Genomic DNA, 24,947 nt, shown 5'->3' with positions numbered 1-24,947 from the left:
GGGAAAAAAAAGGACAAAAGAGAACTTAGTTTCCATCCCAAGAAAAGAAGCCTTTTGGTAATAAACTGGTGGCTTTACATTGGAAAATTCATTTGGCGTACTTAGAGCATATATGCTAACTGTTAGCAGCAGTCTTTTATTTTATTTTTGCTTTCCTTTTTATTTTCTCTTTGGCTCCCTTTTTATGGCTAGAAATATCTATTTAATAATTAGGAAAACATGATGGTAAGGTATGATCCTAAACAGGAAAGCAGCTGGTGCCTTAAACTCTTACAGTTTGGTAATAGGATATCAGATTTTGTCACTGCTGTAAAATGAGTAATAAACTTGGGCAAGATTTTGGCCCTTCTGAACAAGAGTTTTGCCATTGATTTCAGCAGAGTCCAAATTTCATTGCTGGGGAGTGATAAGTAATAGCCTGAGTCAGAGTCTGTGGCAAGCAGAGCAAAGCTGCCTCTTTGGCTTGTCTTGGCTGAAATGTTTGTGGTTGCTGTGTCTGTATCATAGCAAGATCCAACCTCTGCCACTTGTGCCTTTCCCAGCAGAATATCTGATGATGGAACAGGCACAAAGGTATGCAGTCTTCTGTTGCTTTGGTTTCCTTTTGTTTTCCAAAAGTGGTGGGAAAACTGTTTGAAGGAGTTGCTGGTGCTGTGTCCTCTCTACTTTAACTTTTAATAAATAACACCTCGGTACCCCAGTTTTGTAGGACGTCAAAGAATGAAATAACTAAGAAAGAAATCTTCAGCAATTCACATCAAATTGAGCATAAGGATGATAAAGTGTAGAATCCTAGGCCTGGACAACTGGCCAGTTAAAATACCAATTGATCCAATTAAAAATAAAAGACAAATTCATGCTATTTTTGGGGAACTGTGGTGGTCATTTGATCATGGCGATTCATTTGGCCAAGAGCAGCAGCAGCCTATATTAGACAGTTTTCATTCCAAATTATCTTTGATATAGAGCATAATCAATTAACTATGGTGATCCTCATGTCAAATGTTATAGCTGATGAATTAGCTTTATCTAACCCCATTGGTAGATTTATTTATGGGCTGTATACCCTGGCAACATACATAGATTTAGGGCGCTAAGAAAAAAGTGAACTGCTAAGTAATGCAGCAGCTTGTCTGGTAGCCACTTTTTTGGAAATAGAATCATCAAATTTCAAAAATACAAACTTTCAAAAGACTGCAAATTCCAAGTAGTGACTGACAGTCACATTCTTAATTTTCTACAACTTCTTTAAAAACATCTATTGAATTAATTTTTGAAATTGACTGTAACTTCCTTTTAACTTCAGTGTAATTCTGCTTCAGGTTTAAGAGGTGTTTATTTACAGTCCTTCTTTTGGAATGCTCAGTAACTACAAAGATATTAGAAATTTTAAATATGGTAAAACTTTGAAACCTATTTTGTAGTCCAGAGTGTTGTTTGAAGAAGAAACGAAAACCGAAAGGGGTTGCTTTTCACACCTGAAACACCATAGGTTTTAAAGAAATCTCAATGCTTTCCTTTGAAACTTACAAAAAAATCTGATATTTTTAAACCCCAAGGATCTAACCCGAATCTCACCCAGTAATTTCTGGTTTCTCTGTGCGTACTTATAAGCAAAGATCAGGAGACTGAGATAATAAGAATTTCTGCCATCTTTCTTTTTAAACTAAAACATCTTGATTTGTTTCCTTATTTTGTTCTTGATGTCGTGCCCTCAACTGCCTGATAAAAATTAACCAGAAACATGGGAAGGCATGTTTACAAGCTAATGAACTTAGCCATTTTAGTTTCTGATGTTCAAATGCAGCACATTATGTGCATCATATGTGTACAAAACTAATGTGATACAGTACAGAAGATGAAGCCAGGCTCTTCTCAGTGGTATTCAGTGAAAAGTTGATAAGCAATTCTATTTCAAGGCAATTTGAAAAAATGGCAGCTTTTTACCTGGGGATGCTTAGAGAAACTGTGGAGTGTCCATCCTTGGAGATATTTAAAATTTGATGGACACAGCCCTGAGCAACCTGATTGACCCTGCTCTGAGCTGAGCTGGCCCAGGCAATCTCCAGAGGTGCCTTCCTGCCTCAGTTTTCTGTCTGAATATGTAATATGGCCTTGGTTAATGTAATAACTTTGAAAAATGTAGGAGACTGTCATCTAATACTCTTACAGAAATGCAAATCAACCAGATTCTGAAATTGTATTATTTGTACTTACATGATATAAAATATATAGATAATGTGTATTTTGGGTAGTATTCAAAGCCAACCTTAAAACAGAACTTGGTAGCTCTGTTCCTAAATTAAAAACTCCAAGTATTTTTACTGTCATCATAAACAAGTGGATTCTGAAGAGCAAAACCATAGAAGTTGAAAAAGCAGAAGAGTCACAATGTTAATACTGTGTTTAAAACCATGGCCTAGAGGCAGACATTAACCAGCTGAAAAGCACGTAAATTAGGATCTTTTAAAAATGCTGAGTTGCACAAATCATTCATAAAATTGATGTATGTTGACTTTCGACTTTCTGGGGTTTTTTTTCCTTCTTCCATTACAAGTGTGTTTTCCCCTTGAAGCTGCCCCAGTCCTTTAGTAGCTGTGTTCCATCCCTGATTTTGGAAACTTTGGTGTGCATTTGAGCGGAGAGCTAAAGATTTCAGTGGGGTCCAAGTGCAATAGGGTGTTGTTAACAGATTTATTTTCATACTGGGATGTCACTCAGAGCCTGAGCCCAGAGCCCCTCACTCTGTTAGGTGCACTCAGCACAGAGCAGGAAGGAGAATTTCCTGCCCAAGGACTGTGTGCTTTCTCCTCAAGCACACAGCCAGGGTGTGTCCCCAGCAGCTTCCATGTAATGACATTGGTATGCTCCACCCTCCCCCAGCTTTCTAAAGGGCACTTTGGGATATATCTTTCCTTGGATTAATTATAGCTTTTTTTAGGGAAATTGTACATGAAGGTAAAAGGTACACAGAAGAGAGGAAAATAAATTAAGGAGTTAGGACACATTTGAAACGTTGGAATGAGCAGGTGGAGGAGTGTGTCTGATATCTAACAATTGTGTGGTGTATTTGCATGCCAAAAATTGTTTTAAGAATTATTAATTGTTATGTACTTGCAGTAGTTGACAATGAAAAAAATCATCGCTTTTTTTTTCTTTCTTTCTTTTTTTTTCTTTCTTTCTTTCTTCATAGGCACTAAATGCAGATAGCTATGAGAGACACAGCTTCTAAAATGGTGCCCTTTCACTGCATCATTAGCTAATGTCCTCATCAGTAAACAAAGAAAAAAATCCTAAATTTATAAACAGTTATTTTGCCTTTAAATTAGCATTGCATATTTAGTATGTGTTTGTTTACTTTTTTTTATTTTTAACTATAGTTTAAAGCCATAAGCCAAAGCTTTGAATAGCATACATAGACATGTTTTAATATATTCATGAGTGATCAAAATACAGAACAGAAATCACATATGCTGCTCTGCTGCAACTTTCAAGGTTCAATCCATCATTCTGGAACCCAGGGGGCTGAGATTTGACATCCTGCCTAGAAACCATACTTCAGATTGGCTGGAACCATGCCATCTCATGTTCAGGTTAAAAGAGCAGCTGTAATTTGTCTGGGTAGCACTTTAACTATGCACAGCAAAGTGTAAAACCCATTTTCAGTAATAAACTGGAAGATAAAATAGGTCCATTTGCTTCATTTCCTGATTCATACAAGATTTTCATCATTTTGGTACAATACCACTTGGAGTTTGATCTTACAATGATGTAGATTTCTGTAACAACCTTTCTCAGATTAGCAGTTTTATTTAGCCTATATACACTATGTAGAAGATTTCTCTTTTGGCATTTAGTGGAAGCCTTTTTCTATTGTTCTTTGGAACTGAAAATATGAGAATAATTTCATAGTAGGACTTAAGTTTATATGTGATTGCCACAATAAATAAACCCCAATTGTACTCTTTTTCAGCTGTAAATACCAGATGTGAAAATACTCTATCCTGTTCTGTTTTTTCCCCTTTTATGTCTTAATGTGGCTTGCTTGCAAGGGAATAGCAAATGTAAGCATTCACAGCAACACAGTGAGATGTTTATATATATATAAAATTTTTCTTTATGGCTTTGGTTTGTCATTATTTTATATTTCAACATTTAGTGTTTGCAAGTGTGACTTTTTTCTTCTTGTCTGAGAGGGAAGGGAAGGGAGTTTTCTGTGTCATTTAGGACCCCAAGAGAATCATCCCAGGGTAGACTTTCCTCAAGGGATTTGCCAATGAGCCCAGTTGTGGTCAGCCTGACCAGAGGCAGCCCCTCTCACCTGTACATGAAGGCTGTGGGTTTTGTTTCAATTCTTTTTGGATGTTGCACAATTTGAGTTCCAGCTCTTGATTTTGATAGAAGTCTGCAGAAGCTTTGTGTGCCCACAGCCTGCAAGAAACAGCTTTCAATACCTGTCTATTTCAGTAAACAAGTAATGGCTTGACCATTAAATAATTAGCCAACCCCCTCCGAATCCTTGGTACATTTACTTCACCAGCCTTCCTAAAAGTGTCAGATCGTTGGGTTTTTGTTGGGTTTTCCTTTTCACAGAGCCATTTCTCTACCTGCATCTCTACTTGGACTTCTCTCTTTCAGCTCCACAGACCTCTCTCTTTTGGGGTATGTTTTCAAGTCTTAGAGTTTGCTAAAGCAAAAGCAAAACCCGCTGTCACTCTCCCTAAGCCCTGTGCCCCACCTCTGAGCTGGGGAGTCCCATTCACAGGCACATCTCTGGTGCTGCCCATGCTCTTTCCCTTACCCTCCCCTCTTGACATTGTTGGCAAGATGCTTGTCTCTGTTACCCCATTGTTTTAGCTCAACCCCACTGAAAATACATTCTTGCAAGATGTTTGTTTCCTTCAGCCCTTTGAAAATGCCTCTGGATTAAGAATTTTTTTGCAGCTACAGTGCATTTGTATTAAGCATGTAATTTGCTGGGGTAGCCAAGCCAGGGAAAATGCAATGCATTCCTGTATATTGCATCTCCCCCTGCCAGAGGGAAGCAAGAGCAGGCTGCAGGGTAGCATTGTGTGTCCTGGTGGCCACACAAGCTCTGGGTATTCACTGGAGACTCGGAGGTACGACAGCTGCATATAAATATGCATACTTGGAGAGATCCGTGCTTGTGCCTCCCTCCAGGGCTGATTGGCTGCCCCTGCAAATCAATGAGCATTTCCCTCGTCTATCAGCTGCTCCCTTCCTTGGAAGCAGACAAAATGGTTAAAACACCAGCAGCCCACAGAGGGCTCCTGAGTGAGGGAGACTTGTTTGCTTCAGCACTCAAAACATTTCCCTTAATCTACAGTAGCTCTCAGTAGATGAATTTAGCACTCAGCAGATTAATTTAGCTCACAGTGTGCTGGATTTAGAAAGAAAAACTAATATAGATGAATACATTCTGTTCAGCCAGCATATTTTGTTTTGCAACAATACACATGTCTTATTTGAACTGCAATCTGGTTGGAAAGCGTTTTGCGAGTGGTGCATTGGTCATAAAAATGAGTCATGCTTGCTCATTTTTTAAAAAGCTCTCATCTACTGCAGATTGAGGAAAAAGATATTGAGCAATTCACTGGAGAAAGTATTGGAATTTCAGCCATCTCTGATGAGCTCTGGAAAGTTTTTAAGGTAGACTTTCATAGTGTGTTGCAAAAAAAAAAAAAAAATAGCAGCAGGTTTCCCTTTGTTACCTGCATATCTCAGTATGTGATGTGCACCACCCTGCTCTTTGTGGCTTGGCTCATCTGCCTTGTGGACAGGGATTCTTTGGAAGGATCTACAGGCTGGAAGCTGAAGGTATATCCAATGGCTATTGGGAAGGACTCGAGCAGGATAAAACCAAGATACAAAATCCATTGTTTCATGGCTTTATTTTAACCTTTAGCTTTCTTCCTTAACCTGGAACATGTCACAAGTGGAACTAGATTGCATATGGATGATAACAACATGGCTACTTATGATAACAGTCATGTTTACTATTTCAGGAGCTAGGAAATTAAATAAAAAATATAAAGATATACACTAGAAATATTAAAAAAAGGCAAGGAGCTGATGAGATCATTTGAACAAATTTATTTGAACATAAAATGGTCAAGGAAATGAAAAGAAAAATGCTGTGATATGACAAGCTGACTTTTGAAAATATGATCCTCAGTAAATGAGTATCTTACAGGAAAAACTCTCTCCCAACACAGCTTCCAGAGCTTTTCTTGACAAAGTATTTCCACTACCAGCAGCAGAATAATGATTATAAAACATTCTTTGAGTCTCTCAACATTTTTTAAAGGAGAAAAACCCCACATTAAAGAATGGGTTGAAGAGCAAATAACTCTTCTCAATTGAGTTGGTGCTGCACAGTGCAGATCTAATTTACCTGGGAGGATCTCTGCTGTTACTGTGATGACTGCTTTATAGAAGTGCTTCCCAATCCTATTTAATCAAAGGAATACTGAGCCTTTTGGAGAACACAAACCAAAGATCTTCCTCTCAATGATAGTGCAGTGGTTTTCTTTTCCCAATAGATAAAAATGAAGCAAAACTTTTATGAGGTTTGTTTTGCACAATTGTTTGTGTACTGCCTTGCATGTGCAGAGATATGCATATGTTTTCTTCTCTGTTTTTAAATCCTGCAATACTTTTGGAGTTTATCTTGTGATATCTTCCAGGCTCCCAGCAGCTTTTAGTCAGTATGTTGAGTGCAGCAAGGAAAGACCACAGAAGGCTGGAGGCCTGGTTCCTGCGTTTGCCAGGAGCCTTGCCCACCAAACCACAAAGCATTCTGCACTCAGTTGCTCTTCCTGCTAGATGGTAAATTCTGCTTTCAGTAAGAGACAGCAAAGTGGAAATCTCTCAGGCATCATGTGGGATTTTGCCAGTTCCCCTGTGAGGAGGACGAGGCCAAGTGGTGCAGCCACAGGACGTGCAGGTAGGCAGTGGTGACTCACCATGCCTTCTGCTCCTCTCTTCCAGGAGGAGTGGGAGTGTGTTAGGAGTAAATCCTCCACTGTCCCACACGGACCCCACTGGGAGTTGCAGGAAGGGGCTGGAGAGGGAGAGATTGACACCACACTGCCCTGGCAATCCTTTGTCCCTGGCTCTGTCCCTGCAGCTCCCAACCCCAGTGAACAAGGGGTAAAGATGCAAAAAAACAGGAATAATTCTAAGGGATGAGCAGCAATGTTTGGGACACAGGAAGCAATGAGAGGCTTCTGCTGACTGAGGTCCAGCTTTTTCTTGGTGCTAGTTTTAAGTCACACAATCTTTCCTTTTCCTGACTCTCTTAAGGTGGTTTCAAAGATAAATAGGAATAATAGAAAATTAACTGAAGTCAGAAAGATGCAACTGTACTTCTACAAGGACTTTGTGAGTGCTGCAAGGCTGAGTACCCTAGACCCCTAGCCTGTGCAAATTAATTGAGGGGAGATTAGTTAGCTTTACTTTCAGTAGTTTGAGATTTTTGCAAATAGATCCAACTTCGGTGACTTCTCTGCCATGGGACAACACCAGACCATCCTCCTGCTGCAAATCCCTACATTCCACAGCCTACTTCATTCATCTCCTCCTTTCAAGATTTTTGTGTTCTTGGCAACAGCTACAGAGGAAATTAAAAGCTTTACTTCCAGACTATCTTCAAACATGGAGTCCAGTTTCTGAAAATCCAGCTCTAAAAGCTTCAGTTTTTATTGTTTTCTGTGCTTCCCTGCCAAGATCTTCTTGCTGTGGCAAAATACTGCCAACTGTAAGATATATTAAACTAGGTACATTTTAGTGTGTTGGTACTTGAGAATACCATACTTATGGCCTTGTTATGGCTTAAGATTGTGCCAGACTTCAGGGCACACAGGGCCCTATTTTAAATGTTTAGTTGGTTGGTTGAGTTTTTTTTTCTTTTGGTTCAGTGTGGTCCAGCTTAAAAGCTGCAGCTTGGGACACATACATAAATTGAGCTAATTTAATCTAGATCTATTATATATAAATGGATACTGTGGCTCTGATGTGTACATGGAAACAAGGGATAACATATATTGGTAGAACTGACTTGTTTGTACATTATAAAAGTATGAAGTGTTCCAAGTAGTCCAGCAGTGGTGCTCCTATAGATTCTCATAAAGAATATTTGCTGCTGTAGTATTTATAGAAGCTAATGGATCTCAAAACTTCCTCTTGATCACTACACTTGTATTTATATTTTTATACAAAAAAAAATTTCATGGTCATATTAAATGAGTTAGGAACACAGTTATTTCATCCCTGGAGCACAACTGGCCATTTCTTCCTATTCCTGAGATATAATTTTAAGCTGCTATTTTCAACATTCTTGATATTGCTTTGTAGGTTATAAATGATAAAGTGAACTAGATAAGAGATGTTTCATGTGTGCACAAACCATGCTTTGTTATGGGAACAGGACCAAACAACCAATATAGATGCAGTCTAAGTTGTTTAAAAGGACTCCTCATTGTCAGGTATTATTTTCATCTTATCTTGAGAAACCTGGAGAATAAACAATGGACTAAGGCTGACTAGCTCAATACATGGAAAGTAATTCATATCACTGAAGCAGATGTCCTTGTTAATAAAGTTGCTGCTATTTGGAATGAATATTTGGTTTGTTTTGAAGTTCAAATAAGCTTGGATATAGAGGTTTTAGAGTTTTAGATCTAGGAAAAAGAAATTTTGTTTAATGAGGTATAAAAACATTTTGTCTCCTGAAGTGTTACTGGTTCACTGGAAATCATTTTTATTTATGATTTTGTCTGTATTAGGCACATGATTTACAAGCACTGTTTGCTTTCATCACCTTTTCCTCTTCATTCTCCTGTCTCTTCCCCTCACTTCAGCAGACTTACCTGTCTGATAGAGATAATAATTTGTAATAACTCTGTATCTGAGGAGTTGTACTGGCAAAGTCATAGTGGCTACCTCTGGCTGCTATCTCTATGTAGGCAGTATTTCTTCATGATATAGTGGAGCTATCTCATTTAAACAGACTCAGGTGCACAGAGAAAATCCCAGTCTTCAGTAAATAAAGTGGGTATCACTGTCCTGAAGACAGCAATGTTTGGAATTTTTATTTTGTGCTCCATATTTGATGAAAGCTTTGACAAAGGTGGTTGAACAGTATGGTGTGATGAGATATATTTTCCTGAGGAATTACGAAGAAATAAGATGGTACTGAAAATAGCATGGATTTTACAATTGCTTTGGAATTCTGTACACAAACCCCACATAGAATGTTTCTTCTGCCCTTTCTTCTGCCTTTTTTTTTTAGTTTTGCTCTTTATTAACTGCATATGTTTATAGCTATAGGAACATCAATTTTTGTTTCAAAGACTAAAAAATGCTGCACGCAGCAAAATACTACTGCCTAAACAGTTTCTGTCTAAAGGTGTATAGAGAGAGGAAAAGACATTCCATTTTTTGTTTTCAAGCCAGCCAAGATAGCTCATCTATGCACAGAACATTCCAGGGGCAGCAGGAGAAAATCTACATACATCATATTTGCTGAACCCTTATCAGTCCGGAAGTGGGAGGAATGGTCTTTAGATTGGCATTCTGGTCTGGGTTATCAGAGACTTAGTCGTGGTTCCTGAGTTATCACAGATCTCCTGATGCTAAGTAGCATAAGTAGTTTTCCTATGCCTCAGTTCTCCATCAGGTAAAAATAGGGATCTCTTACAGGGCTGTTGTGGGCATAAATACCTAAAGCTTGTTAAGTGCTTGGCTTATTCAGTAAGGAAGCTTGTCTAAGTACCTCTAAGTACAGTTTAGGCTGGAATGTGTATGTGCAGTATCCATGCACCAGGGATTCATTAATATCTTGGGAGGCCCAGTGAACCTTAGAGGATGGAAATGTCAGCAATGCACTGAACTGCTCTTGTGTAAGAACCAAGAGACACTTCTTGGTGCAAGGCAGTTCTTTGAGCTGTGCCTGGACATGACTAAAGTAGAAAAATATTGAATTGCTTGGTCCGAGGGGATGCCAGGGAATGAGAGAAGGCTTTTCTGAAATTCTGCCTTGAGAGAGGAGGAAGTGGAGGAGCAACACAAGCAAGTACTTTATAAGAGGGAGTATTTCTAGAACGGATACTTCTTTTTGGAAATCAGACATACAGGAACAAAAATATGGAAGAGAATCAGGAAACAGGATAGAAGAAGAATTCTTGAAGGAGGATTTTTCTTCTGGTAGACTATATAGCTAAAGACACAACTGGGGAGTTGGAAAAGGAGAGAGAGAATATGTTGAAGAGGGAGAGAGTAAGAGTAGCAGCTACTGAAATACTGATGTCAATTTATTGTATTTAACTAGTGAAACACTAATGTTGTGGATGAAGTTGTGCAGAGGAGGACATCACAGAAGGATCAGAAATCAGAAGATTTATAGTTTGCAGCAAAGAAAATAATTTTGTGTGAGATTTCTGTATTAGAATAGTCAGAAGAATAATAATTATCGAAACACTTCTCTCCAGCTGAAAAACCTCTGCAGGGAATCCTGTCTGTTTTAGCAGAGGGAAGAAGGGTGCTCTAGAGATAACAGAGCTCTTTCAAGGTTAAAGGCAGAGGTCACGGTGGTGCTGTAAATTCCCCCAGCTCCAGTTGTCTGCGCCGGGCTGTGAGAGGGAGCCAGGCTGTCCATGGGCACCGGAGCCGCGGCTCGTCCCTCGTCAGGACAGGGCAAGGAGCATCGTGAGTAAGGGCTTGGCCAGGGAGGCAACAGGTTCCTCCTGAGGCAAAAATAGTTATGGGTGGGGGATGTGACTCGTGTGGAAAAATACTGAGAGATGAGGCAGTCAACAAAAGGGAAAGCAGAGGGAATATTGAAGCTGTACCAGGAAAGATGAGCTGGAATTTTGCTACGAACTGATATCAAAATTTTAAGGTAGAGAATAATTTTTAGGGTAAAGTGTAAGTACAGAGAGTATCTGACTGGATTTAGAAGATGAAATTTCAGATCTTTACCTTTGAGAATCTCAGGGATTAGAGGTCTTTTTCCTTTTTATATGTTTTTCTTTGCTTTGCTAAGACCATTCACTTTCATAGGAAAAAAACAAAAGTACAGAGTGACATGTCATCCCATCTCACCTCCTGTATAACACTATATTCTGATAGGTTTGCTAGATGAGGTTTTTGTTTGGCTTGTTCAAGGGGGTGAGCAGCAAACAGAATATAAATTTCTCCTCTTTAGTCACACGGGTGAAAAAATGAGCAATTTGGCATTTAGCTGTCAGGTCTATGTACTGTTCCTGTACAAACCTTGTTTAAGAAGGATTTAGGCAAATAAAAATGAAGTTATGAAAGCATAAAACATCTGGAACATTTTAAAGATGCACTGAAACATAATGTGATTATTTTCTGTTGAGCTAATTATACCTATTATGAGTTTTAAAAAATTCCACTTTGCAGCCATTGTTATGTAACTTGTGGCTTTTCTGTTCTTTGAAACTCAGCTTTCCATTCATGTGGTATATTGAAAAATGTTACAAGACAAATTACAAAGCTCAACTGAATCAATGCCAAAAATCTTAACCAAGTTACTCTACTAGATAAATAACTAATATGGTGCTTACTCTTCTGTGGTTTTTTGGATTTTTTTTTAATCAAAAAAGAAGTGCTAATGTAATAAGCCAGGGCTGGGCAGGAGGTGCTTTTTTTTTTTTTTTCCTTTTTTTCTGGTGTATGGTTTAATGGAGTTGCTCTGAACCTGTAGTGAGGTATTTAAGATAGATCAGTTTGTAAGTTACTATTCCTGCGTAGTATTTTGTATTCACCAGTCTGGAACAGGATAGTTTTGCTCCTGCTAGCATTTGGATGTGGGGTTTCTTCTCCTTGGGGAAACACTTTGGACCCTGGAGACGCTGCAGGGAAGAAGAGGAAAGCAGAAATCTGCTGCTTGCCTACTGAAGGGAGATGAAGAGGGTGATTTCCAGGGGGGTTGCCTGGCTGTGGATTTGCTCTGGGTGCCCCACAAAGCTGCCGCAGAGAGTGATGCTGACTCAGTGGGAGGTGTGGATGTGCCTTCCAATCCTCCTCCAAATGCAGCGGAGGTTTTACTTCTCTCTTTTTCTGCTAAAATGGGTTCACAGTGCAATTCAACCCCTAGAAAATATATTAAAATCAATACTGGTTTAAATATTTTAGAAGTAAAAAGGCTTAAAAGACTTTTTTGTTTCTTTTTGCAGCAGTGACTGAAACTACTACAAAAAAAATGAAAAGAGCTATATAAGCTTTGTGTTGATAAATTGGTCACTGTTTGGGTACTGCTGTAGGAATCTGACTGAAATTAGCAAAGCCAATGTTTGAGTCCAGTTTTATCCCTAATTTAAGAACTGAAGTGAGCTTGAAGCCTTACAAAGTAGAATAGCTTTCACTGCGGAAAGAAAAATTAAGTTTTTACCCCCAGATCAGTCATAATTTGCAAAAAAACTTAAAGAACTCCATTTAATAAAATATTTGATTAATTTTTCTGTATTATGTTTTGGAGACAACCATTCACAAAATATTTTTTTTTTAGAAATGTGAAAATCCATACGATGAAAATTCCTCTAAATAGTTTGTGGGTTTTATCACACAAATGCAAAAGATGGAAAGAAAGAAAGAGAGAGAGTTTGGCTCCTCTCATACCTTACTATTTGCTTGAAATATAAAAAATACCATTAACACCTTTTATTGCCTACAAAATTATCCAGTCCAGGTTTATTACTAAGTGAGGTACTGGTAGGTGACTTCTTCGTGTTTTCTTTTAATTAAATATGACTTCTCAGTCTTTTCAGATTGACCCTGTTCAGCTGGAAACATGCATTAAAAAAGGGGTATTTGTTAAATATTTAAATTCAATGATTGTCAGCATTTTTGATGAAATTTAGAGGATTTTGTTAGCTATTTTTGCATGCACTTATTACCATCTCCAGTATTATTAGCCTTTTCCTCCTGAAATGTGTAAGTTTGTTGAGTAGAGTTCCCAGTGTCCTAGAGCACTGGGGAGTATCCTGGGAAAACTTGCTAGGTTCCACTGGTTGTATTCTAGGGAAGTGCTATGGATAAAAACTGGGAAAACAAACGTCTTGACCCCAAGAGTAATGTATCAGGGTACATCTGAACCCACCTTGAGAACAGGAACCTGATTGCAAGCTGGAAAGCTGTGGGTAGCTGACACAGTGGTTAAAACAGAGGCAAGCTGAAAGGCAGGAATTTGCAGCTCTCCAAGTTCACTGGACATATTCATTATTGTGTTTGTAACCAGCCAAGTGTGTTGCTGGTGTAAGGTGTATGAAGCCCATTGCAGTGTTACACAAAAAAAGGCCATAAAAACACTGTGCAATGAAATTTGTGCTCTCCTGAAATACCTTGATGCTACCACAAAAGTATTCAACTGACATGCGTCCCACTGCCACAACTTTTTTAAGCGGGAATCCAAACTGATAAATTTCTTTCCTCCATGGTTAGGTGGAGGATGTACAAAGCCATTTTTTGTAGGAAGACTTGAGTCCATAATAATAAAATAAGGTTGATTTTAATACTTCAAAAAGTCCTTTGTTTAATTATCTAGTAACCATTTCTGTGGGCTCTTTGTTCTTATTTCTGTTCCCTTTTTCTCATAAATGGGTGTGGAATGGGATGGAAGAAGTTCAGGTATTATAATGTGCATTCCAGGATTGTTTGTGCTGAGCTGATTTTAATGTCTAGGGTCAGAAAAGCCAGTTTAATTATGTACAAACATCCAAGAGCTATAGACAAGAACTCCAGCTACTGATAAAAGTAACCCCAGCACTGATGAGTGTTGCAAAATAAAGATCCCCCAGAAACTCAGTTAATGGCATCTTTGTTCCTAACCCCTGACTTTGTAGAAGTCCTGATACTTCAGGTTTAAAAATTAACAATGTGGACCTGAAGTGAAAATAATACTTTGAAAGTGGGGATGAAACAAACTCTTCCCTTTTCATCTTCCCCAATGATTTACAGGCAAACACCACCCCAGGCAACTTCCGAACTTCCATAATTGCATTGAATTCCTTGTTAATTGGGCTTTTCTCTTGCATTTGAGTTCTTTCTTGAGTAATGCCTGCTTTATAATGATTTGTGTGCAGACAATAAATGTAGAGATTTAATAGGATGAAGGCTGTGGCTCCATATAAAGGTCCTTAACTCCCATTGAAATCAATACCTTTCCAATTATTGTTATGATTTTAAATTAATATGCATAAAATAGGATTATTATTAAATGTTTGAGGGATAAAAAGAGAATAAAAATACTGTTCTCCTCTAAAGGGATTGTGAAAATTGTATCTTTAGACTTTCATGGTAATTGTTCCTGTAACTTGATGCTTTTTACATCATATGTGCTCAATTTGAAAATAAGAATTTGGTGACTGTGTCTGGAAACGAGAAGGGAAACTTGCTTCATTTCTTGCTTGGACATCACCACAAGTTAAAAACCCCTGTCTTTCATCAGACTCTTTATGATGCCTGTTCTCGCTGAGCAAGTGGGGATAACAGCTTGTTTGTGAGTCACTAGAAGGTAAAGAATTGAAACTATTTTCTCTAAGCAAAGCAGAGATAAGTTGACTAAGGAGGAGTGAGCAGTATCTTTTGCTCTGAGAGAGGCTGTGAAAAAATTAATGAAGTGGAGCTGGTGTTTTTTTTCCCAGAGCAGAGTCAGACGTTCGGGGATTTTGGCCGGTTCAGGAGTGCTGGCAGCAATGTCAGCATCAGCAGGGATGGGTGGCCACCTCAGTTCTGGGACCGGGCCAAATCTGCAAATTGCATCCCATCTCTCATGAATGCATTTATTCTTGCTAGTTTTCATGCACATCATGTTGTTACTGAAAGAAACAGCAAAAATACCCAGAAGTCTAAAGTCTAACAAGGAAAGGCAGTTTGCTCTCTAATGCTAAACAAATGTAATGATCAGGAGCATCCATGCTTGGTGCTGGAGTCTAACCACGAGTGATTGAGGTTGATAGGACATAACTGGTGACCTAACAACACTGTCAGGAAAAAAGGGAGATGAGCAGTCAGTGGCAAAGGCCGCTGTATTTTAGAGCACGTAGTGGTAGTCCTTCTCATGCAAACATGGCTTTCTGAAACAGAACAGATTCTGGTTATATTTTCTGTTGGCTCTAGATTTCTGGGGTTTTTTGGTTTTGTTTCTTTGGGTTTTTTTTTCATAGTATATCTCATTCCCATGTAGGACCTCAGAATAAAGGATTATGTACAGCAAATCTTGCAAAAGCACACTGACCTGTTTATTTTATCCTTTATCCCATCATCAGTCATCTTTTCCCTGTTTTTGCATTTGCTCAAACTCTCTTGCTGTCAAATTGTTTCCCTGCTATTAGATCTGAGCAGAGAAACTGTTTTATCTGCAGTTACATGCACAGCCCAGTGGTGTATACCCAGTAACAGGGCTGTAGTTAGGACTCACACAATGGGTCTTTCTGAAATGAGATAGATGTTCCCAAAAGGCACAAACAGGCAGATGGCTGAGGAAATGGTGAATACATGATCCTTTCAGTTCAAAGTTGTCTGACCTAAATCAGAGTTTCTGAATTTAGATAAACTGGCCTGACTGCATCAGAAAGATGCTAGTGTAACAAGAGAAACCTTTATTTTAAGCAAGATGTTCTAGGCTTTGATGAATACTGAGCTGATTTGACAGGGTTTGCACGTTGTCTGCACCTTTTCTTGTTGCTGTTTGTTGGGCCATTCCAAAATTCCCAGCATCATGGTCAGTGGTTTCCCTTTTAGTGAAAGATGTAAGGAATGTTGGCCAGCACACATGCATAGAATGATGTCCCACATGGCAGAAACTGCTGTCTCAGAGGGCTGGTAGACAGGTGAAAGAACTGTCTTTCTGTGTCACCATAATCCTTTTCAAGAGTCTTCTGCTGACATTGTTTTTATACTTCATATCATAAGACTCAGCTTCCAGAGTCCAGGATTGAAGCTGTGGTTCTTTCTTTGCGGTCAATAGATGTCTGGTGAAACACTCCCAAAAAAGCCTTCTGTCACAAGAGCATGAGGAAAAGATAGAATGTGCTGTCAGTTCTTCCCTGACCTTGAGGAGGATCATCTGCTGGAGCTGGTGATAGTGGTTGGCAGATAAAGCTCTTCCTAACAGAATTTCTGAAGATTATATCCAATCTAAGCACACTTCTTAGATATTTACTTATCAAGAAAATTATTTGCAATGTGCTCAGTGTTTGTTTTCAACTGAAATCTTTGAGCAGGGCCATGAATATATAAATTCCGCAAAATTTGTAAGAGAGTCCTCTGAAAAAATAAATCCATGTGATCCAAATTAAGTATTTAGTTTTCAGTCTGATTTCTTGGCACTGGGGAGCTCATCTGGGACAATGTTATTGCTGCAAAGGAATTTGCTGAACTTGAGTTGTGCAGTGTTTGCAACACAGTCAAAGCATTCATGATTAGAGTATATGGACCATAACAAAATTATCACTCTTTTTTTCTATGAGGATTTGAATACCTCTTATTTAATGTCTCTCCAGACCACAGGTCAATCAATGAAATTTCACATAATATCAGTGCTTGGACCTCTTGAATGTCTGTTTGTGCATAGGCTGAAGAGGAGTTCCCATGGAAATTCTGTGTGACTAAGTAATTGAGGACTGTAGCATTTCTGCACTCATTGAAAAAATAAAAGTTGCTCAGGAAATCTAAAAATTTGGCATTTTTTGATGTTAATATTCATCACATAAAAGTCTTAATAATGCTCTTTTGACATTATAATTATTTATAACATTACAGAAAGTAAAGTAACTCTGTATTTTTCAGTTCCTTGAAGAACATTTAATAAGAAATACTTACCTTTTCAGCACCTGAACATCTGAGTATCTTGTAATGACATCATTATCATATAATGATAGTTATACATTTGGATTTGAATAAAAATATACAAAAATTGATACTACCTATGTAACAGATAACCTCAAACATTTCTTTGAATAGCATGGTTTGGTATGTCTGTTTGGTTCAGTTTGTTTATAAATGTAATCCTGCAACACAGTCAGGAATCTTCTGAACAAACAGGGACGTGCTACATTTTAAGAGGCTTTTCATTTAGAATGATATTGCTGCTTGCAGTTTCTGTATAGGAATAACCACTCATTACTGAATTTTTCATCCAAAATATGAGAGAAATAAATAAATTATAATTAATTTTTTTTTCTGCTTTGCAGGTTCCTTTTCCAATGTGTTCTCCTCCAGCCAGTGAATTTTGTTTCACAGACCAGGTAAGCAAATATCCATAGTCTTTTTTTTTCAGATAAAATGTTTTCCAGACATTTGACAACTAATTCTGGTGTTCTTAATTGTTGGATAAAATTTCCAAAATCTATTATAAATATATTCAAAAAGCTTTTGTTAGTTTTTAATAAAAAAAAAAATCTCAAGAGAAAGACAATTACAATTTTAAGAGTGCTACCATTTTTTCAAGTAGGAAATTTACCACATTTTCCAGATGTTTGAACTTATATTGTTTCCTTCCCTTATTTTCTTTTCTCCTTGTTTCCTCACATTTCACATTGATATTTACGTGGGTGTTTTTTTTTTTTTTTTTGGTTTTTATCAGAGTCTTGCAAGTGGAACTTTTTTTCGCTATCTATTTCCTTCTACTTACCAGAATTTCAGCATTGCAAACAAAACCATCTGCTGAGAACTCCAGGGATGGTATTTTAACACCATGGGAATGGCAAAGCAATGCTCTAGTGACTGTTGGGAAGTAGAGATAGGTTTGGAAATTTATAAACACCAATTCTGAAATTAACAAAATACAATTCAGAAATTAATGAATTTAGAGGTAATGATCTGGTTTCATTGGCATCAAAAAAAATAAGGTAAAGCCACAAATTACACTCTTGCTGTTCCTAGGTTCATAGGATGAATTCAGTGTTTTACCTGTGGAATTTCAGTTTGACTGGCTGGTTTTGTAGGTAGTTGGCAGAAAACACCTTTTTTGTCCATCTCTTTTATTATTATGAGAGACTTGGGCAATATTATTTACATGCAGTGCAACTTTAATGTTGCCTACACACATTTGATAATTTTTTATCTTTTTTTATAAAATGATGTGGACAAAATGAATTAAAGTTGCTATTTTGGATGGAATATTATGTTCACAGTATATAGATGTGGTTTGCCTTAGATTCAAAGTTTTTGTGCTTTTTTATAGGCTTATCTTAGCCCTGGCTAGAATAAGCAAAACTAGCCAAAAAAATAAATAAGATCAAGGTATTCCTTTGCAAGTATTTTTCTTATTTTATGTTAAAATAGTCCATTGCTCTACCTTTTTATCAATACTGTTAATCTCACCTTTTATTTAGATAAGCTGTTCTTTGCTCATCCTCTCATTATTCTAACTTCTTGACATTGGGTTTTTCTGTGGTGCTGCCAACACTTAAAAAGCTTTCTCAATCTCAGTTCACCAAGGAAAAATTTCATTCCTTTGGATCTTCTCCTGAAATTTGTTTTAGACAAATTGCTCCCAGTACCTTTAATGTCCTTTAAAAAATTGATATCTGCTTCAGCCTATGCTGCCTTTTGGGTGCTTAGTGTGATATTCCTGGGTTTTGTTTGCAAATTAGTCTGCAATCACACTGGCAAAGAAAGATAAAATATTGGTAAAAATACCTAGTAATTTCAAATGCTTAGTCTTAAGAATTTTTCAAAAGAATTTAATATTAAAAGTTTGGACTACTGATCAAAGAACAACAAAAAAAACCCAAAACAAAAAAAATTATTTATTTTTGCCCCCAACATCTGGGGTCTCTTTTTCTGCATCATTCGCATATCCAAATTAGTCATTCCTCCAAGATTCATTATTCTGGTATTTTATTATGATATTTTCTTCAAAAAATTGATAGATATAATTATTAACAATAAATTAATCCATTAACTTTACCAGCTCTAGCAAAAAGATGGCTGTTGATATTATCTGATTTTTTCTTCTTATATCAAAATGTCTACTGCAAGATTTGTCATGGTGATTGCCTTACAGATATAAATTGCAATGAAATTGTAATGCTTTGATTGATTTGAAATAATAATTGGTTTATTTATCAATATGAGATATCCATGAAAACAAATCATTATGGCTCAAATAGCTATTTTAATTTATTTTTTAACAGCCTCTCTGTAAATATCATTAATCATTTTTCTGAAACAAAAATCAATGTAATTTATAAAGATTTCCCCAAATATGTCTTTGACAGGACAATTTTTTAAAATTACTTTAATTAAAAGAGTGAAATAAAATTCATCATCAAAACTTTATTTTCTGTGAACAAATTACTTTCTCCCACTTCATCCCTACACCTTCCATACTTTCTTTCTTTGGCCACCACTCTCAAAGATTGCATGGTCTATGTTTCTGGATAAAATATGTCTGGCAGTCAGTGACATTTTTTTCAAGAAGCTAAGTCCAAAGGCAGAGATTAGATCCCCCAAACAGTTTCATACAAACTGGAGAAACTGAAGAAGTAGCCTAAGATGATCTTTGAGATCCCTTCCAACCCAGGCCATCCTATAATTCTATGATTCTCTGAACTCTTTGCTCTCCTTACTGACTTTGTTTATGGCCTCCTTTGCCCTTAATGGTGATGCTTGTAGGCTTTATGAGGTACAATAGAAAATGAGCAACAAAAAAGCTACAAAAAATGAGGTACAAAAAAAATGCTACAAAAATGAGGTAGGAAAAAAAATGAGCTACAATAGATATTTCAGCTCCATGAACACAACATATCTTTGCATGTACTCCCTAAATGTCAATGAATTAATTGCATTATTGTGAATATATGTATGTAATGAACATTTCTGTGATGAAGTAAAAGGCTTGGCTGAATCAGGTGATGACCAGCTCAACATGGAGGGCAGTGCTGGTCTTTAACACTGGTACAGAAATGCAAGCTGGTTTGGCACTTTTCATTTCTCTTTGTCAACTTAAAATGTGAATCAAAGTATTCTAAAGGTTATTCAGGTTTTTGGTGAGCCCCTAATTCTGTTGATATTTGTGGGGTAGGACACTGTGAGCCTGCAAGGTTGCCTGGTGACTGAGATACTGGGATGCTGCTCCAATACTGTCCAAAAGCAGAATTTTCCATAGATATTTGGTCAGCAACAATTCTTACAAGAATTAACATTCTGTCAAATAACTGCATTTTAAAGTTTGTCAGGCTACTGGCATTCTCAGAGACTTTGAGAATGGTATTTCTAATAGTATGGTTGCATTGCTATCACACAATTTCTATGCAGTACACAAATTGAGAACCAGGAATTATCAATAATATAAAAAATCCAAGGAAAAGGCTTACTTTTAATTTTTTTAATTTTAAATATTTTCAACAACTGGTGGTATCTTATATTTTCATTTCAAGGAGTAAATTTGGGTTCTGTATGAAATAATAAGAGCTCTAAATAACTATTTTGAGGCAAAAAATATCTTGGAAGTGTATTCCATAAGAGCTCTGGTAAATGACATGGCAATTCTTTCAGAAGATTTTGTACTCCAATGATGCCTTTTTGAAATACTCAGGGGTTTTAGCAAGTTAGGACTATTGCAGTTCACCAAATTACTGGCAGATACAGACCAAACTCTAAGGAACAGCCATTGTGAGCAAAAATTGGATTCACAGTTTTCACAAACAGAATCTGGTTGCCAGTGTTACACTTGAACAAAACCACAGGTTTCACCTAATTACTCTCCACTCAGGTCTCAGATGCATAAGGAGATCTATTCCCAAACTATAAACCAAGCAGGAATTAAATAAACCAGTGGTTCTCCATTAATTGTGCTTCACTTAAACCTCCTTGTAAACACCTGGTCCTGGCTCTCTCAGAAATCCAGGTCTGGACTTAGGAGCCCCAGGTTTCATCTCATGTGGTGGTTTCTATATTGTTGTTTTTCTGGAGTCTTGTGTGGCATAAAACTGTGTGTTTGTTCCTGTGCACAGGGATGAGTTTCATTCAGAATCAGTACAGATGAAATAATTTCAGTTTGCCCCTGAAAAATTAACAGCCGTATAAAAGCAGGAGTAATTTCTTCACCAAGTCTAGGGCTTTGCCCACGTTTGTACTCAAAATTCCACAAATCTCTGAGTGCAAAAAGTCCATTAAAAAGCAGCACTTTTATTTTTTCAAAAATGTAAAAATGCAATTTCATTCATTTGACTAAATATTTTGGCTATTGAAAATAACCTAATGCAGAGAAAGTTTTCATACTGCCCAACAGTAAATAATTGCTCCTCTGGGCCCTTTGTTTTAATTGGTGACAAGAATATATGTATATGTGCATTTTTTGAGAGAGGCTTAAATTTGTTAAATGGCTGTTTCTTTTTCAGCTTGGATGTGCAAGAATATGAACTTCAGTACTAGTAATTATAAAATGTTTTTTGAGGGTTTTGCTGTTGTGGCATTTTGGTTTGCTAAGAGGGTATCTCTCTTCAGTTTATATCAACAGTGGAAGACCCCAGAACTGGTATTAACTTTGCATGTATATTTTTGTTTGCAGTATTTTTATTTAACTGGTCCCAAATTCACTTGCATTTTCATTTCTTATGACCAGCAATATCTGCTGGTCAGCTATGCTCAGTTCTGGGGATGACTTGTATGGCTAATCTCTCCAAATTTGTTCTGCTACTGAGTGGCTTTCTTCAGCGTGTTGGCACACATAACCTCCCTTTCCCTGGCAGGAGGTTATCACCAGAAATTCCCCCTCTCTTTGGTCAGAGGTTTGATGTGTGCTGAGTCAGATCCTGCACCCACACAGTTAAAATACAGCTTTAGGTGGACCCAGCCCCTCCTGTGCAGATTTCACCCTGGCAGGGAGAGGAGCTGCCCCTGAAGAATAAAAGTAGTGTGTGCTTCACTCCTTGAGAGGGAGCTGGTTTGGGAAGGGAAATCCAGCCTTTTTTCCTGGATCAGGGCTCTTGTCCTGGCCCACTGTGTACACTTGAGAAGTCAGGATCCAAATCCCTGTCTCCCTTCAAGCAGCTCTGCCACCTTCCTTTCTTAAAGGAAAATAAGATTATTTTGGGATCATTTGAAATTAAATGCAGCCTTGGAATGATAGGTTCTAATGGGTGTGGAATACCTGGTGTCACTTTTTTTGCTGTCTGCAGACCTGGGAAAGCCCAACAATAGAGCCTTAAGCTAACTAACCAATTAAAATGCTTTTAATATTTCCTATGCAAAGTTCCATGCAACATTGTCAGAGTACACATATACAGGTTCAGCTCTTGGAGCTCCATCCAGACAGAGCAAGCCCTTGTTTTGAGAAAAGGCATGTTTTCATAGATCTTTGTATGAGCACAGGAGGCCTCTTGCAGGGTCAGGCTCTCAGCAAACTTGGCAACTCTTTTTCTCCTGCCATCAGTCTTGCAAAGTTTGATCATTTCATTAATGCTTAATCACTTGGGTGTGAGTATGAAAAAGCTCCTCCTTTCATGCTGTCTTCGACTTTGTAGCCTCAGTGGTTAGATAGGATGTTTTCAAAGGCTAGTTCTAACTTCAGACTTCAAAGGGTATTTATAAAAGAAAGGATAGCTGAGACTCAAAAACGTGTATTTTCTTTTATAAATATCATCCTCTGTGCAATATTGTTACAATCATTACTACAAGGAGAACAAAGACTGAAAAAATTATTTCATACCTTTTAAACAATTGTAAAGCAATTCTTTAAGGCAATTGCCTTTTATGCCTTTTTTATTCATTCTATATTTTCTTATTTTCATCAGGAAGCAGCAAATTAAACATAAACAATTGGTTACCTGAAGTGTTAAGATTTCAGCAGAGCCATCTCATTGATTTCATTCTGTAGAGCTTCCAATCTACTTTTAGAAATTAGTCAGACATGTAAAAATAGGGTAGTGTATGTGATTTTTTTCCTCAAATATCTCCAGGCAGTAGAGTGTCAGAAGCTACAGGAGCTGAGAGCTTCAAGCCTCATCTTGGAACAGTGGAGATATAACTATTGTGGCTTTGGCATTTTCTCAAAATGAATAACTGGATGAGATATTAACTTGCTTCATTTTTACAGCATCTTAAAAACTGTCATATGTCCAAAGGCTTGGTTTTAAGTAGTTTTTCCTGGAGTATTTAAGGGAAATTTCATCTAAATATACTTGCAGTATTATTTTGTAGTTTAAACTGGTATCTTCAGGATGCTTTTTTTATTATTGCATCTTTTATGTCTGAAGGTTTTTTGGTTGATTTTCAATATATAGCAAAGATGAACAGCTGCTCTACAATTTTCTTGTGATTTCTCAACAGTATCATTTTTCTAACCTTCTCTGGGGATAGTTTCTATACAGTATTGACAACTTTGTTTTCTGATCTACTTGAATGAAATTAAGGAAATAATAAGGAATAAAATTCTAGAAAGGATGAGGAGGGATGGCCTGATAAAAATGAGTTAAAATACTTTCCAACCTTTTTACAACTGCCCTGTTGGAAAGGCCAACAGCTATAATAAATTAAGTGAGATTATAGAGTTTTTTCTGCCAATTTTCTTTTAAGATGTTAATATGTCCTAAAGATTCTGTATCCTATTAACTTACAACGGTTTCAAAACAAAACAAAATGCTTTTTTAGCAGTCACATCTCGTTCTTAAATAGAAACTACACTGTGAAGAAATAAGTTCTGAGGAAGTTCCTTATGTTACAAAGAGAAACATATGAGAGCAAGTGAGTGGCAGATTTACAGGTCTAAATGTGCTCCCCATGTGTCATTCTGAATATCTACGGTGGTATGGACCTGCTAGAAAATGGGTGGTCAAATTCATACTCAAGTTGAGTCTAAGTCTCCTTGAGTCTCAGTGACTGCAATGTTCTCTTTATGCTTTTTAGAGTTACAGAATAGAAACCTTAAATATTGCAGGGTGGTTTTGCCTTTAATGGTGGCACATAGTACAAGAAAAAAATTCATTTTTCAGCCTGAGCTTGCAGGATCTGTGGTAAAATTCCTGCGTCCCACTGCAAATGGGTACCAAACTAAAGTCCAAAATGCCACCATAAAGAAGACTTTGTTCAGAATGATAATAAGACACATACAGCTCTGGGGTTTTTTGTCTATTTCTATTGAGAATTTAACTGTCTGGACACAACCCTGTGCCATGTGCTCTGGGATGACCCTGCTTGTTCAGGGGGCTGGGGCCGGGTGACCCACTGTGGTCCCTTCCAGCCTGACTCATTCTGCAAATAAAAAGCATAATATTTTTAAAACTGGAGGAAAAAAAAATACAGCCACATTTCACATGCATCTAATGATGTACTTCCTAGGGAAAAGGGGAGAGTGCAGAATAGAAGAGGTAAAAATGTGCTAGGAACTATATAACACCAAGAACTTAAGGCATGGAGTATTGTGCTTTGCTTTATTGTTCTTCATCACTGAGGTTTTTCTTTGGGATTTTTTTCAGCTTCCTGTTTCTAAACTGTTCTGTTCTCCTTTCTTTCTCACCTCTTCTGCAGGCTGAAACAGATTTTTGGCTTTGAGTACTTAGATAGCAGGCATTATCCAGAGGAAGAAGTGTAATTAAAAGAAACAATATATTTGAGGAAAGGGTAGAAGGTAGCTTGGGACCTTCACATTGAAAGACATGGTTTCCTAGAACATAGAAAATCTTTATGCCTGTTTGGGTTGTCTTCCTTTTGAGTCACTTTTTAAATTGAGACTCCAAATGTCTGTGATGAAGAGATGCAAGTGTGCTAGACTGGGCCCATTGAATGTACAGATACCAGACTTACTGGGAGCGACACTGTGAAATTAATATGTACACACTGCAATTTAAAGGATAATATTATGCAAATATTCCTAAGCATGACATGTTAAAAAGTAGTTACATTTTAGACACATCCATTAATATTTTCTCTTGAATATCAAGTACTTCCTCCCACCT

At 37.4% G+C, this 24,947-nt stretch overlaps 1 protein-coding gene across 3 annotated transcripts in view; it reads left to right on the top strand.

Annotated features, from left to right (window-relative positions):
* The window catches only part of LOC102066084 (uncharacterized), a 280,394-nt gene that overhangs the window by 200,636 nt on the left and 54,811 nt on the right, over positions 1 to 24,947 (top strand). For all 3 annotated transcript variants that reach the window (XR_012579206.1, XR_012579207.1, XM_074536178.1), the window contains one exon: positions 17,238 to 17,291. Coding sequence is in view for 1 of the 3 variants with exons in the window: in XM_074536178.1 (XP_074392279.1) it covers positions 17,238 to 17,291 (54 nt within the window). In the remaining 2 variants the exon portion in view is untranslated. The remainder of the gene's footprint in view (positions 1 to 17,237; positions 17,292 to 24,947) is intronic.

Source organism: Zonotrichia albicollis, chromosome 2 (genome assembly GCF_047830755.1).
Source record: "Zonotrichia albicollis isolate bZonAlb1 chromosome 2, bZonAlb1.hap1, whole genome shotgun sequence".
Lineage (NCBI taxonomy): Eukaryota > Metazoa > Chordata > Aves > Passeriformes > Passerellidae > Zonotrichia > Zonotrichia albicollis.
Note: the sequence above shows the minus strand (reverse complement) of the source record. Positions and strands in the feature narration are given on the sequence as shown.